The 15,752-nt window shown below is 51.1% G+C and overlaps 1 protein-coding gene across 6 annotated transcripts; it reads right to left on the bottom strand.

Annotated features, from left to right (window-relative positions):
• Positions 1-711: 711 nt before the first annotated feature.
• On the bottom strand, positions 712-14,890 carry SH3D21 (SH3 domain containing 21). 6 transcript variants are annotated; one of them, XM_043574491.1, is made up of 16 exons: positions 14,791-14,890; positions 14,481-14,638; positions 14,326-14,389; positions 13,956-14,074; positions 13,598-13,688; positions 13,368-13,423; positions 13,233-13,278; positions 12,983-13,083; positions 12,753-12,863; positions 12,572-12,614; positions 2,510-2,603; positions 2,370-2,422; positions 2,139-2,233; positions 1,133-1,980; positions 984-1,047; positions 712-905 (listed from the first exon to the last, which is right to left on the bottom strand). In XM_043574491.1, exons 1-16 carry the CDS (start codon positions 14,792-14,794, stop codon positions 828-830), a joined length of 2,025 nt encoding a protein of 674 aa, XP_043430426.1. In that variant the 5' UTR covers positions 14,795-14,890; the 3' UTR covers positions 712-827. The 6 variants fall into 6 exon arrangements, with proteins under 6 accessions (XP_043430426.1, XP_043430428.1, XP_043430429.1 ...); XM_043574493.1 differs by having other exon boundaries at positions 712-899; XM_043574494.1 differs by having other exon boundaries at positions 12,777-12,863.
• Between the last annotated feature and the right edge of the window lie 862 nt (positions 14,891-15,752).

Here is a 15,752-nt window from a genome sequence, read left to right as displayed (position 1 = left end):
AACACCTCAGCACACATGCTTGCATTCAGTTCACAGACTGCAAAAACACACACTCCACCACCTCACAGCCTCACGCACAAAGAACAAGTTATCACTGGCATTCCTTCCTCACAGATGCATTCCTTCCCGCCGAAGGCGTGGGCACGCTTTGCCCCCATCCCTACAAATGCTCTGTGATCATGCATCATGGCAATCACTCACACACAAACACGCACGCACACATCAGGCCCCGGGACCCCGACACCAAGGCACTATTCGCCCCAATGTTAACCGTGTGTGCCTGAGCTGGGCTACGGACTTCGTGTCTGAGCAGAGGTGCGTTCCAGTGAGTCCTTCTGAGCGGACTGTGGGGCCAACTGGGAGGGGTCAGGGCTCGAAAGCAGGCCCGCCCAGCCCCTCCTCTGGCGCACAGCTGGATTCCGGAATCCGGGCCCACAGGCAGAGTCCCATCCCACCCCGCCTGGGCCCCTCCGGCCGGCCGTCTCTCTCTCCAGCACCCGGCAGACGTCCGAAGGAGACGCCCCCCACCCACCCCCGCCATCCGGTGGATAAAAATAGCCGCGCGCAGGCCTTGGGAACGGTAATGGGAGCCACATGTTGGCCAGATGTGCCCGGGAGAGACCGCCAGGAATGCGGAGGGCCGGGAGCGCGGGGTCGGTCCCGCCCCCGCCACGCAGGCCCCGCCCCCGCACGGACCAGGCAGGCAAGGGGAGCGCTTACACCGCAGTTTACTTTCTTGTGTTTCTCAAAGTCGTGTGGGAGGACGTGGGTGGCCGGGGCCTGACTTCCCCCCAGGTCTCGCCGTAGTCCCCCTCCCGGGCCCACCCTCAGTGCGTCTGCGTCTGCGTCTGCACGTGGATTGAGCCCCCGGTCCGGGACTCCTGGGTCCCCTGCTTCATCTGCACCTAGTCGGGAGAGGGCGTCAGGAGAGGCGGGCAGGGGAGGGCCAGCCCCCAGCCCCCTGGGATCCGCACCCCACCCACCTCCAGCAACAGGCGCTTCTCCTTCTCGCTCTTCAGCTCCTCCCAGATGTCCGTCAGCTTCCTCCTGCGGACAGAGACCAAGGGTAAGGGGTGGGCTGGGCAGGCTTAGAGCCCCCGCCTTCCTCCCTGCCCTCCCCCTTCCCACTTACTCCAGCTGCACCCACATCCGCTCCAGCGACCTTTTTAAAGACTCCACCTCGTCCTGTAGCCTCATTATATCGCCTCTGTCACTTTTGCTGTCCGTGAGATTTTGTGGGACCGGAGAAAGTAGGCTGGGAGTCTCTTGGGGGTCTGGAGTCGACTTGATAGGATGAGGATTCTTTTGAACAGGGGCTATCTCTTTGGGGGACTCCTGCTCTTTGGGGGGTGCCTCCTCCTTCTGGGTAGCCTCATGCTGCCCAGGTACCTCCTCGGCAGGCACGGACCCTGGCTTGGACTCAGACTGGAACGGGGAGCTGTCCTTCTGATTCACAGGGTATGTCCTCATGCAGAGGTCAGTCTCCTCTGGCATATGGACCTCTTGGGATTGAACCTCATTGGCCACGAGAGACTTGAACTTCAGCAGGGCTTGCTCTGGAGAGAAGTGATGGAGCTGAGTGTTGTCTCTAGTGGAGGCCTCTGCAGAGAGCACCTGCTCAGGGGTCAAGACCTTTTCTAGGGTGGGGGTCTCATCCCCAGGCAGGGCCATCTTTGGGCCAGGGGCTTCATCCTCAGGTGGGACGTCAGGGGCAGGGGCCTCATCCCCAGAAGTCACGCTGTGTGGGCTGGGAGCCTTGTCCAGAGTCAGGCTCTCCTCTGGGGTGGGGTTCTCTGGGGCTGGGCCCTTGAACTCCAGAATCTGGGCCTCCTCTGAGATGGGGACCTTATCTGGAGTCAGGGTTTCCTCTGGAGTGGGGGCCTTATCCGGAGACAGAGTCTTCTCTGGGCTGGGAGTCTTGTCCAGAGTAGGGGTTTTATTCACAGGAGGGGCCTTTGCCAGGCTGCTCTGCTCTTCCTCCTGTGGTGATGCGGGTCAGGTCTCAGTTGAGGGCTGGGTACCTTGACAGTTTGAGTCAGGTCCCCCTTGGCCTGGGATCCTTCCCTCTTGTACGCCACACCCCTGGGAACCAGACCCTGCCCAGCAGTCTCACTCTCCTGCGTCTCAGGCCCTCTTACCTGACTGGTGGCAGAGCGCTGCCGGGAAGTCTGGGTTTTTGATCCCTTTCTACCAGGGTGGCCTGGACCCCTTCTGAGGAAGCTGCCACTGGAGCCTAGGAGAGCAGAACCTCAGGGGTACAAGCTCCCCCGACTCTGGGTCTTTCCCCATCTCTGTCCTTCAGCACAACCACCCTGTCCCTGTCCCCCATTCCTCGCCCACCCCCGCTGGAGGGGGGCTGCGAGACCTACCGGAGTCTCGGGAGGGGCACTTCTGACTGTCTCCACTGGGTATCCAAGATGGCCTGGAACATATCACCATCAGACCAGAAGGTGGGGGGCAGGGAGCAGCCTTTCCTTTGTACCCTCCCCACCCCCACCCTGCTCCTTACTTGGGTTTGCTGGGCCCAGTGGGGGCTGTCACCACCTTCTTGACTGTAGGCAGGGCTGCTTTGGGCATCATCCTTTTTGGTTCCTTAAGAGGAGCTGGGAGGGAAGAAGGGAGTGTGGCACCCATTCACTCCCTTATCCATTCATCTAACGGTTGGTGGCCCTGTCCTGTGCACAGGGGACTAGGGACAGGAGATGAACATTTGACTCTGCCTCCTCAGAACTCTGGGGAAGCCTACCGCCCTCGTGCCGCATGGGCACGGGGAACCATGGGAGCAACCTGAAGGGGCACCTGGCAGAAGACAGTTGTCAGGGAAGGCTTTGGAGGGAACATGCTTTCATATCCTGCCCGTTTTTAATCCATTCTTTTCTTTTCTTCTTTCTTTTCTTTTCTTTTCTTTCCTTTTCTAAAGTAATTCTGTGCCCAACGTGGGGCTCAAACTCACAACCCCAAGATCAAGAGTTGCACGCTCTACCGACCGAGCCAGCCAGGCGCCCCTATCCAAACTTCTCTAAGACCTGTCTCCTGCTCGGTGCCCATGGCTGTCTCCCTGGGTCACACTTCATCTTTTTCCTAGACCACAGCAATAACCTTCCCCAATCCAGTCCTCCCTCTGTAGAACTTCTCGGTCTTCTCTATCTCATTTACTCCCTAAGAGACCTCACCCAGTTTGAAGGATTCAATTAGCAACAACAGGCCAACGACTCCCGATTTTCATCTCTAGCCCCTGAGCTGCAGACACTGTCCAACTGCCCTCTCTGTTTCTAGCTGGGGAGCTAAGTGGCATCATACACTTAATGTACCCAAAACTGAACTCTGACTTGTCATCCCCCAAACCTGCCTCTCTTCCAGACACCCCCTCACGCACTTGCCCACTTGCTCAGATGACGAGTCATCGCTGACCTCTTTCATTCCCTTATGCTGCACATCCAAACCAGCGGTCCGTCTCGGCTGCTGTACCTTCAAAATGTCCTGAATTCAATCACTCGTCTCCACCTCTGCCACTAAGCGCTCCGGACCCAGGCATCTTCACCCAGACTATGACAGCCACCACCCTGCGCTCTGGCTTGCACTGCCCCCCTGTCCACAGCATGTTCCCACAGCAATCAGAGTGAGCTCAGGTCCGGGCATCTGGGCGGCTCAGTTGGTTAAGCATCTGACCGGTTCGGGTCATGATCTCATGTTTCGTGAGTTCGAGTCCCGCATTGGGTGAGCCCTGCTTCTCTCTCTCTCTCTCTCTCTGCCCCTTGTAGGATTCTCTCTCTCTCCCTCTCTCCCTTTCTGCCCTCACTCGTGCCCTCTCTGTCAAAAAAAAACCCAAAAAACAAAAACGAAAACAAATGAGCTCAGATTCTACTGGGGAAGCAGACATAAGCAAAAGTCGAATATGCAATGTGTTGGAGTTATCAGGTATTACTGAGGAAGAATAAGCAGAGGAATGTCAATTTTATTTACTCTTTTACGCTTATTTATTTATTTTGAGAGAGAGAGAGTGAGAGCATGAGCATGTGAGGGGCAGAGAGAGAGGGGGAGAGAGAGAGAGAGGGGGAGAGAGAGAGAGAGAGAGAGAGAACCCCAAGCAGGCTCTGCACTGTCAGTGCAGAGTCCGATGTGGGGCTTGAACCCGTGAACCGTGAGATCATGGCCTGAGCCGAAACCAAGGGTCAGGTTCTTAGCTAACTGAGCCACCCAGGCGCCCCAGGAATGTCCATTTTATTTTTATTTTTATTTTTTTTTAATTTTTTTTTTCAACGTTTATTTATTTTTGGGACAGAGAGAGACAGAGCATGAACGGGGGAGGGGCAGAGAGAGAGGGAGACACAGAATCGGAAACAGGCTCCGGGCTCTGAGCCATCAACCCAGAGCCTGACGCGGGGCTCGAACTCACGGACCGTGAGATCGTGACCTGGCTGAAGTCGGACGCTTAACTGACTGCGCCACCCAGGTGCCCCAGGAATGTCCATTTTAAATGGGGTGGTTGGAGAAGGCCACACTGAGATGACATCGGCGCGAACACGGTCACACGCGGGGACGTTCATATTTGTGGACACACGACCAGCCACTCTGGCACATGCACACATGCTGGCATTTAGTCACACGCACAGTATCAGACGCAGACACACGCACAAATCCTGACGGTGTGCATAGTGGGCTAGAGCGTGGATCCTATTGCCAGACACCAGGCTTTGACGTCCTCCATTACTTGCCGGCTGTGTGAAAACTTGGGTAAGTCACTTAACCTCTCTGTGCCCCGGCATCCTCATGCACCCAGTATACATCTGGTAGGGTTGTTGTGAGGTCTGGGTGACTTCCTTCACATGAGGCGCTTAGAAGAGTATTTGGCATATAGTCAAAGCTCAGTAAATGTCAGCTTTGACTTCGGCTGCTCGTACTTCGGCTGACAGGTGCTCGATAGGGCCCTCCCACTGGAGAACAATTATATCCTCCTTAAGATACAACTTTGAGGCACTGTTGGAACTCGAAGAGGTGGGGAGGTCCATTAAAAAGGAGGGAACTGAGGGGCACCTGGGTGGCTCAGTTGTTTGAGTATCTGACTTCGGCTCAGGTCATGATCTCACGGTTCGTGAGTTAGAGCCCCACCTTGGACCCTGTGCTGACAGCTCAGAGCCTGGAGCCTGCTTCGGATTCTGTGTCTCCCTCTCTCTCTCTGCCCCTCCCCCGCACTTGCTCTCTCTCTGTCTCTCACAAATAAATAAACGTTAGAAAAAAATTTTTTTCTAATAAAAAAAAAAAGGAGGGAACTGAAAAGTAGGGAGAGGGCAGCACTACTGTGGCTACTGAGCCTGGGCCTGTGATGAGCAGATGCCCCACGGTGTCTCCCTTGGCTCTCCACACAACCCAAGCTTGGTTGCTACGCAGCAGTGAGCCCTTTCTTCCAGAGGGCTGAAGTGGTCTCTACTGGTGGGTGCCCTGTAGTTACTGGTGGGAGTAGAGGCAAGTCCTCTCTGGAAGAAATCTTCCCCTACTGAGGCATACACAACTCACTCAGGTTGGAATCGAGTCATGAGCTCACACACAAAAATCATAAAACACACGAGAAAGGAGGCCCCTGAGAATGGGACTCAGCAGACACAACACACAGCAGACACAGGAGTTGTCAGAAAACATAGTTGTGCGCAACATGAGCACAAAACGAAGGGACCATCAGGAATAAACAGGCAAATGTGGGTGGGCGGGGAAAGAAAACTGAAACTGCTAGAGATGAAAAACAGCGTTCTTGAAATAAATCAAATGCACTACAGGTTAACTAGCAGATTCAACACAGCCAAAACAGCAGAGAGATCCAGTAAACAGGAAGCACAGTGAGACAAGGAGCAGAAAATCTGAAAGCAGAGGTAAAGGAGTGGATAATGACAGGGGGTCTGACCGCGGCTGAATGAAGGGCCAGACAAATCCTCACCTCTAAAGGCAACTAGAAAGCTGGACAAAACCACCATCTCCATGCCCTGGAAATGGACCAAAGGCATGAGATAATCCGAGAAGCATTTATGCTTGGTGGCGTCCTTGCCCACGGCTGCACCTGTCCCTGCTCTGCCAGCATGATCCACACCGACCCTCTGTGGCCTAGGTCAGGCTGCAGGAGTTGGCAGCTTTCACGGCCATGAGAGAAGGGAGGTCACATGATTTGGGGTTTAACCTGAGACTTGGCACTGGTTTCGGAGATATGACACCAAAAGCACAAGCAACCAAAGAAAAAAAGTAGGGAAGTGAGACTTCATCAAGATGTAAAACTTTTGCGCATTAAAAGGTACCATTAAGAAAGTACAAAGACAGCCGACAGGATGGGAGAAAGTATGTGCAAAGTACGTGTCTGATAAGGGACTTTGCTCAAGATATATATAAACTCTACAGGTCGGGGCACCTGGGTGGCTCCATTGGTTAAGCGTCTGACTCTTGATTTCAGCTCAGAATATGATCTCACGGTTGTGAGATCGAGCCCTGGGTTGGGCTCCATGCTCAGCATGGAGCCTGCTTGCAATTCGCTCTCTCTCTCTGCCCCTACCCACCTGCCTCTCAAAATAAAAAAATAAACATTAAAAAATAAAAAACTTCTACAAGTCAAATAACCCAATTGAAAAATGGGCAAAGGATCCAAATAGACATTTCTCCGAAAGATATATAAATTGTCAATAAACATATGAAGAGACAGTCCACATCTAAGCTGGCACGGAGAGGTGCAGCAGAGGAACCACAATGAGAAACCACGTCACACACACTAGGATGATTATCATGAAAAGGAGAGGAACAAGGGCTGGGGAGGATGTGGAAAAAGTAGAACCCTCGTGCACCTGCTGGTAGGAACAGAAAACGGGACTAGCGCTTTGGCGAACAGTCTGACAGTTCCTCCCAACGCTAAATACAGAGCGGTCACAGCACCCAGAAATCATTTGCCTAGGCATACACCCAAGAGAAATGGAAACACGTCAACACAAAAACTTGTACACAAATGTTCATGTCCCCAAAAGTAGAAACAACCTCAGTGTCCACCAGCAAACACGTGGATGAATTGTGGTACATCCGTACAAGGGAGTATTATCGGGCAACCAAAAGGAATGAAGCATAGCACACGCCGGAAAAATGGATGAACCTTGAAAACAAAAGGTACGATAGAAAAGGTGTCTTTTTAAGTACTTGAATATATTAACAAGTCTCTGATGAGACCGAACAAGAAAAAAGAGAGGAAAAAATTACTAGAAATGAAAAAAGACTTTTAAGTGCAGATACGGATTATAAAAGAACATTATGAATGACTTTATGCAAATAACTAGAAAGCTGATAAAATGGATAATCACAAATATAACTCATTAAAACTGATTTAAGAATTTAGCCAGATTTTTGGTCAGCCATCAGTACCCAGGGACCAGGAGATTAGACCGCTAATGGTGCAAGGCTCCTAAAATGCAAGGTTTCCTCTCGAGTTCCAAGGTCAAGCCATTTGAATAACAGTTGCAAAGGGACCTTTGCAGAAGTAATCAAGTTAAGATGAGGTCATACTCTCCGGGCCCCTGGGTGGGCTCAGTTGGTTAAGCGTCTGATTTGACTCAGGTCATGATCTTGCAGTTCCTGGGTTTGAGCCCTGAGTCAGGCTCCACGCCGACAGCTCAGAGCCTGGAACGTGCTTCTGGTTCTGTGTCTCCCTCTCTCTGGCCCTCCCCCGCTCACGCTGTGTCTCACTCTCTCTCTCTCAAAAATAAAATAAAAAACATTAAAAATAACTAAATAAAGGAGAAAACCCAGAGAATCATTTCAAAAGATTCATATAAACAATTTGAGAAAATTCAACCCATACTTGTTTTTTTTAATTAAAAAGATTTTTTATGTTTATTTTTGAGAGAGAGTGTGAGTGGGGGAGGAGCAGAGAGAGAGGGAGACACAGACTCCGAAGCAGGCTCCAGGCTCTGAGCTGTCAGCACAGGGCCCAACACGGGGCTCGAACTCACAAACTGCGAGATCGTGACCTGAGTCAAAGTTGGGTGCTGAACTGACTGAGATGCCCAGATGCCCCTCGACACATACTCTTGATAAATATTCTAAATAAACTAGAAATAGAATCGTTGTTAAAGGAGAAGTTTGGAAACATTCCACTTGAAATCAGAACATAGTAATGATGCTCAATGTGACTACTTCTATTCAATAATGTATCGAGCCCCTAGCCACTGTAGGAAAATAGGAAAATAAAATGAAGACATAAGGGGTAGAAAAGATAGAGCAAAATTGTCATTAGTCACAGATGACATAACTGTCTTCAAAGAAAACTTATTAGGAATCCACAGATAAACTATTAGAAATAATAAGAGTTTAGCACCGTGGCTGGCTATAAAATCAATATACGAAAATCAATGCATTTCTATATTCCAAAATAAACAGAAGAATATCTAATTTTTTAAAAGGCACAAGAAAAAAAATAAAAATAAAAGGCACAAGAAAAAATCTGTGGTATTTAGAAATAAATTTTATAAAAGCTGGGTAAAAATCACACGCGAAAAGTAATAAACGGTGCTGAAATAGCTCCTTGTCCATATGGAAAAAGTTCTAATTGGGTCACTCATTAAAAATCAATGCCACAGAGAATGCAAACTGGCGCAGCCACTCTGGAAAACAGTACGGAGTTTCCTCAAAAAAATTAAAAATAGAACTACCCTACGACCCAGCAATTGCACTACTAGGTATTTATCCAAGGGATACAGGTATGCTGTTTCGAAGGGGCACATGCACACCAATGTTTATAGCAGCACTATCAACAATAGCCAAAGTATGGAAACAGCCCAAATGCCCATCGATGGATGATGTCCATCGATGGATGAATGGATAAAGAAGATGTGGTATATATACACAATGGAGTATTACTCGGCAATCAAAAAGAATGAAATCTTGCCATTCGCAACTACGTGGATGGGACTGGAGGGTATTATGTTAAGCAAATGAGTCAGAGGAAGACAAATAGACAAATGTCATATGACTTCACTCATATGAGGACTTTAAGATACAAAACAGATGAACATAAGGGAAGGGAAGCAAAAATAATATAAAAACAGGGATGGGGACAAAGCATAAGAGACTCATAAATATGGAGAACAAACAGAGGGTTACTGGAGGGGTTGTGGGAGGGGGGATGGTCTAAGTGGGTAAGAGGCATTAAGGAATCTACTCCTGAAATCATTGTTGCACCATATGGTAACTAAGTTGGGTGTAAATTAAAAAAATAAAAGAAAATTTCTTACAAATAAAAATACGCAAAAAAAAAAGCTACAGAGATGAAGGCACTTTATTATTATTATTTTTTTTTATAAATATTGGGTTTTTTTTTAATTTTCTTTTCAACGTTTATTTATTTTTGGGACAGAGAGAGACAGAGCATGAACGGGGAAGGGGCAGAGAGAGAGGGAGACACAGAATCAGAAACAGGCTCCAGGCTCCGAGCCATCAGCCCAGAGCCTGACATGGGGCTCGAACTCACGGACCGCGAGATCGTGACCTGGCTGAAGTCGGACGCTTAACCGACTGCGCCACCCAGGCGCCCTGAGATGAAGGCACTTTAAAAAGCAACACTTCCAATGTTTTAAAGAAATATAAATGAGGGGTGCCTGGGTGGCTCAGTAAGCCTTGGACTTCAACTCAGGTCGCGATCTGGCGGTTCGTAAGGTCGAGACCCACATCAGGCTCTTCACTAACAGTGCAGAGCCTGCTGGGGATTGTTTCTCTCCCTTGCTCTCTGCCCACTCCCCACTCATGTTTTCTCTCTCTCTCTCTCTCTAAATAAAATAAGCTTAAAAAGAAGAAGGGGTGCCTGGCGGACTCAGTTGGTTGGGTGTCCTGTGTCAGCCCAGGTCATGATCTCCCAGTCCGGTCCGTGGGTTCCAGCCCTGTGTCAGGCTCTGTGCTGAAGGTTCAGAGCCTGGAGCCTGCTTCAGATTCTGTGTCTCCCTCTCTCTGCCCCTCCCCTACTCACGCTCTTTCTCTCAAAAATAAACAAATATTTAAAAAACATATAGGGGCGCCTGGGTGGCGCAGTCAGTTAAGCGTCCGACTTCAGCCAGGTCACGATCTCGCGGTCCGTGAGTTCGAGCCCCGCGTCGGGCTCTGGGCTGATGGCTCAGAGCCTGGAGCCTGTTTCTGATTCTGTGTCTCCCTCTCTCTCTGCCCCTCCCCCGTTCATGCTCTGTCTCTCTCTGTCCCAAAAATAAATAAACGTTGAAAAAAAAAAATTAAAAAAAAAAAACATATATATATATATGTGTGTGTGTGTGTGTGTGTGTATATACATATATATACACACACACATACACACACACACACACACACATATATATATATGTTTTTTTAATATTTGTTTATATGACTGTTTTTCTGAATTTGGAGCAGGAAGGATTTCTTAGACAAGGAAAAACCTGCTAACCATTAAAGATTGATATGTTTGCATTAAAATTAAGAATTCCTGCTCATCAAAGAACACCATTATACAAAAAGAGACAAAAAACCACAATGAGAAAAAATATTTGTAAGGCATATAACCCACAAAAGATTGGTATTCAGTTTATATAAAGAACTCCAACTAATTATAACTAACCAGGGAGGAGCATCTGGATGGTTCAGTCGGTTGAGCGACTTCGGCTCAGGTCATGATCTCACAGCTTGTGAGTTGGAGCCTCGCATCGGGCTCTGTGCTGACAGCTCAGAGCCTGGAGCCTGCTTCGGATTCTGTGTCTCCCTCACTCTCCGCCCCTACCCCTCTCATGCTCTGTCTCTCTCTCTCTCCAAGATAAATAAACGTTAAAAAATTTTTTCTTTAATTATAACTAACCAGGGAAATAAATGCAAATTAAGTCCAAAAGGAGATGCTCTTTTGTAGCTACTAGATTCACACACACACACACACACACACACACACACACACAAGTAAAAGCTGATAATACCTCTGTTAAAGAGGATTTGGATTAACAGGATCTCATACAGCTCATACACCGATGGTGGAATATTAAAGTGTACAACACTTTGAAAACCAAAGCGACTTTATGTCATAAAAACTGAACATTCACGAACCCTATAATCTAGAAGTGCCACTCCTAGGATTATATCCTAGAGAAATTATTGTACGTGCACACCAGGACAGAGGCTCAGGAATGTTAGAACTATTTGTTGTAACAAAAACTAGAAATAATGAAAATGTCTAACATCAGGCGATCAGATACATACAGAAGCTGTGGTAAATTCCCTGCAAGGAATATTATACAGCAGAGGAAAATTAGTGAATTCGCATCTACATACAACATGGATTAATCTTAGAAATATGATGGTGATTGGAAACAGCAACTCCCAGAAGACTATAAAGATATCATTTTTATCAAGCTCAAAAGAAGCAAAAATTAATTAAGCAATACATTATGTAGGCGCATACATAGGTAAGGAAACTTAAAAACTCAAGGGAATTATAAACACAAAATTCGGGATAGTGGTTACCTTTTTGGGGTAGGTAGCAGAATGGGAAAGAAAAGGAACACACAAACTATCAGCAATATTCTAGTTCTTGGGTTTGGTGACAGATCGCGAATGTACACGGGAGTCCATTGTTGAGGTTTAAAGCACATATGTACATTTTGCGTGAAATATTACATTAAAAGATAAATAAAATACCCCAACAGAACTATTCACTGACACGTTTATATGACGTGTGAACACACACACGGTCTCATAGACGCAGACGCACTGATCCATACCTTTCCTTAAAAAAGGAAATGGGGGGCGCCTGGGTGGCGCAGTCGGTTAAGCGTCCGACTTCAGCCAGGTCACGATCTCGCGGTCCGTGAGTTCGAGCCCCGCGTCAGGCTCTGGGCTGATGGCTCAGAGCCTGGAGCCTGTTTCCGATTCTGTGTCTCCCTCTCTCTCTGCCCCTCCCCCGTTCATGCTCTGTCTCTCTCTGTCCCACAAATAAAAAACGTTGAAAAAAAAAAATTAAAATCAGGATAGGGAATATATGAAACGTCATGAAATTCTGTAACTAAGCACTTTCTTTAAAAAAAAAAAAAAAAAAAAAAGGAATTGGGGCGCCTGGGTGGCACAGTTGGTTAAGCGTCCGACTTCAGCCAGGTCACGATCTCGCGGTCCGTGAGTTCGAGCCCCACATCAGGCTCTGGGCTGATGGCTCGGAGCCTGGAGCCTGTATCCGATTCTGTGTCTCCCTCTCTCTCTGCCCCTCCCCCGTTCATGCTCTGTCTCTCTCTGTCCCAAAAATAAATAAAAACGTTGAAAAAAAAATTTTTAAAAAAAGGAAATGAATCTAAACACACTGATAGCCACATTCTCAAGACACACAAAAAAAATTATGAACACAGTAATACACTGATTCCTACACACTGATCTGCACACATTCCTACCAGGTCCTTAACCCACATAGAGGTAGCTCCTAAGGGGCTATAATAGTGAACCACTGGAGAGCTATGGGTGTTTACGGATGGGCAACTAAACTGGTGAGCCCCCCCCAACCCCCACCGAGAACAAAATCCACCCCCCCCACACACAAATCCCAGGCTTCCTGGGCACCCACCTGACTCCCGAGATGCCACTTTCCGTGGGATCAGCTTCTTGATCTGTGAAGAAGAAAATTATCAGAATCTGAAGAAGGGTCCCCACATTTCTAAGTTCACCCTCATTTAGGGGTGAACTAAATGCCCATTAAACACCACGACCCCCAACTTTGTCCAGAGCAGCACGCCCCACCCCCCTACCTGAGTGTCTGGCTCCATACTCACTGGGGGTGGGGGGAGCACAAAGTTGTCTGGAAAGACTCCTCTTCTGCCTTGAGACTCTCCTTCCCACCAGCCCTTATCCTCTGTGGTCTGGGAGAGCAAGAGGCCATGGGGAAGGGAGCCAGATCCCCAAGCTCCTTCCTTCCAGGGTGCCTCCGCTTCTCCACGCACCCTTCCGGGCCGCCTTCCCTGCCCTGCGCCTTTCCTACCTTCCTCAGTACTTTCACCTCGTCTCCTCTCCGCAGTGCCAACTCATCTGGGGCCTCAGGCTGGTAGTCGAACAGCACCCTATAGATCTCAGGGCGGGAGACTGAGGGGAGGTCAGTCCACTGAAGCCAACTCCTCTCCCCGGATCAGTCAGCCGCTCCCTCCCCCATCAGCCTAGTTGGGGTTCCCCTCTCCCAAGTCAGGGTGGCTCTCAGGAGGGGGTTTCCAGGAAACCTTTGGCTGGGTGCTCACCTGTCTGCAGGTAGTCTGGAGGGCTGTCATAGGTCAGGCTGCTCAGCTAATGGAGGAGGGGGAGGGTGGAAGAAGCTGAGCCTCCACGTCCCCAAGAGGAACTCACCACTCCTGTGCCCACCGCACCCAGTTTACCTTGGGAGGCCGCTGGGGACTGGGGCTGACTGAAGGCATGTCTGGGTTCCCGAGGCCTGGTGGGGACAGTGAAGTTAGGGGGCTTGCTAATTCAGTTTAGATTGTGGGAGAGGTCAAAGGGGTCACAGGATCAGGATGTGTGGATCACAGGCCTGGGCCACCGGGAGGGTCACTGGAGATTTCAGAGTCTGGTCACAAGGGTTCTCGGGGTCACAGGGTGCAGGTCTCACTTGGGGGCCCACTGTCCAGCAACTCCACAAAGTTGGATGGGAAGGCTCCCAGCTGCCCGTTCTTCTTCCCCAGCCACCAGCCGTCCTCAATCTGGGGAGGAGGAGGACGCAGGGCCATCTGGTTCTGCCCCAGGGTCTTTCGAGAATTCTTCCACCATTTTTTCTGCCCCGATTCTGCCCAATGCCCACCTCCTCCTTTGCTCCCTCACTTTCCCGTTTCGGCGCCCCTCACCATCCCCATCGCCCACACCCTCACTTCACACATCTCCCTGGGGACGCAAGCGCTCCAGCACCTCAAGCACCTCCAGCCCTCCAGCACCTCCCTCCAAAGCCTCTCATCATCACCTCGTCCCCTCACCTCCTTTATCACTTCCACAATCTCCCCAGCTTGCAACTTCAGCTCGTCCGCCTGCTCCGGACTGTAGTTGAAGTTCACCTTGCACCATCTTTGGGGGCCCCGAGATTTGGCGGGGCGACCTCAGATCGGACCAGAGAGAGAGGCCGCTGGATCTGTGAGCCCCAGCCCACTGAGCTGAGAGAGGGGCGGGCCGGGAGCGCCCTAGCAGAAGCTCCAGGCCCCGCCCTGAGGCGGAGCATTGTACCCAAGAACCAATCACAGACCACAGAGTGCCGATTGGCCCCGCCCAGAGCCGCGCCCGTCACGTCCCGCTAGGGGTGGCCGGAGCCGTGCAGGCTCCGCGCGCCCGCCCACCCGGCCTGGCGCTCACCTCGGCGGCGCGCACAGCGCGGGCTCGGCGCCTCCCCGGCGCCGCGCAGAGCCTCGGGGATCTCCTGGAGATGAGGGCATGGGGACGTGGGGGCTCTCAGTTCCTGAGGGCGCGCACTGAGACCCTCCTCCACCCGACCTGCGGCCCAGCCTCACCTGCACCGACCTCTCGGGGAAGAGGCCACAACGACCCCGTAGCTCTCCGCGCAGCCAGCCCCGTGCGGACCCCTCGCACACCTGCCGGACCACGTCCCCGGGGGCCAGATTCAGTTCGTCCTCCTTCTGCGCGCGGTATCCGGCCAGGACCAGCACCTCTGCGGGCGGAGGACCGGGCGGGGGTGCGTCTCAGAAGGGACCGGTCCGGGCACACTGGCTTAGGCGAGATCCCGGGCTCCGCGTGGAGGACAACGGGAGAGCGGGGCGGTGGTGTGAGCCATTTCCGCCACCCCAAACCCTCTGCACATACCCATAGCTTCAGGGTCGCGCTCCAGAGCCGGGCGCTGGAAGGACAGTACTGTCCCGCAGGCAGCCGAGTACTGGGCCCAGGTAGGATGGGTGGGACGAGCTCGAGGTTGTGAAGCGAAGGAGGCGGAGACGCTAGCCGATAGGTCGGGCCCCGGATTCTGGGAGTGGGTGTGGGAGAGGGGGCGGCCCGGCTCAGCAGGTTCGTCCCCCAACCCAGAGATGAGGAGGACTCCAGGGTCCCTGGCCAGTGCTGGGGCCACAGCTCCCCCACGTGTTTATCCCAACCTAGTCACTTAAATTACAGTCTAGCCGCCTCTCCTCCCCCTGGCAGCCGTAGGCCCTGAGGCTCCCACCCACCGTTCGCCAAGAGCCTTCCCTGGCCTATCTTCTCCCCGCTGGCAAGCTTTGAGCAGCCCGGGAAGAGGCGGGAGAGGCGCATACCAGGGTGGGGCCCCCAGCAGGCTGCAACTGCTCTGAGGCAGGCCCTGGGTGGAGGAGGTGGCTGTCTAGCGCACACAAAGCTATTCCTAGTGTACTCCAAATCTCTGCTGTCCCTGGAAGGCACGTTACCCCCACAGCCCCACCCCAGGTCAAAGGAGGAGGGCAGAGACCCCAGCTTCCCGCCACCTGGCTTCTTTGGTTTCATAAAACACCTCCCAGATTCTCCTTGGGAAAAGGGCGAGAAAAAAGGAACTTGAAGAGCTTCCGTGGCTCCTGCTCAGAGCCAAGCTCAGAGCTAGTAAGGGCTGAAGTTTAGGGTCCATCTGGTGCCCATCCCATCCAGGCTGGGCTTTCAAGTAATCTTTCTGCTCAGTGGTGAACACGGAAGGCTGAACCTGTTGTCCACGACCCGTGATCTTTACCCCACCACTTTGGAAGCCAAAGTCCTTGCCCATAACACAGGGAAAAAAACCTAGTTCTCTTGGGGTGTCCAAGTTACAGGATGATGCAAAACCACTGGGG

This window comes from Prionailurus bengalensis, chromosome C1 (assembly GCF_016509475.1).
Source record: "Prionailurus bengalensis isolate Pbe53 chromosome C1, Fcat_Pben_1.1_paternal_pri, whole genome shotgun sequence".
NCBI classification, from domain to species: domain Eukaryota; kingdom Metazoa; phylum Chordata; class Mammalia; order Carnivora; family Felidae; genus Prionailurus; species Prionailurus bengalensis.
The sequence above is the reverse complement of the archived record's forward strand: the minus strand, read 5'-3'. Positions and strand labels throughout refer to the sequence as shown.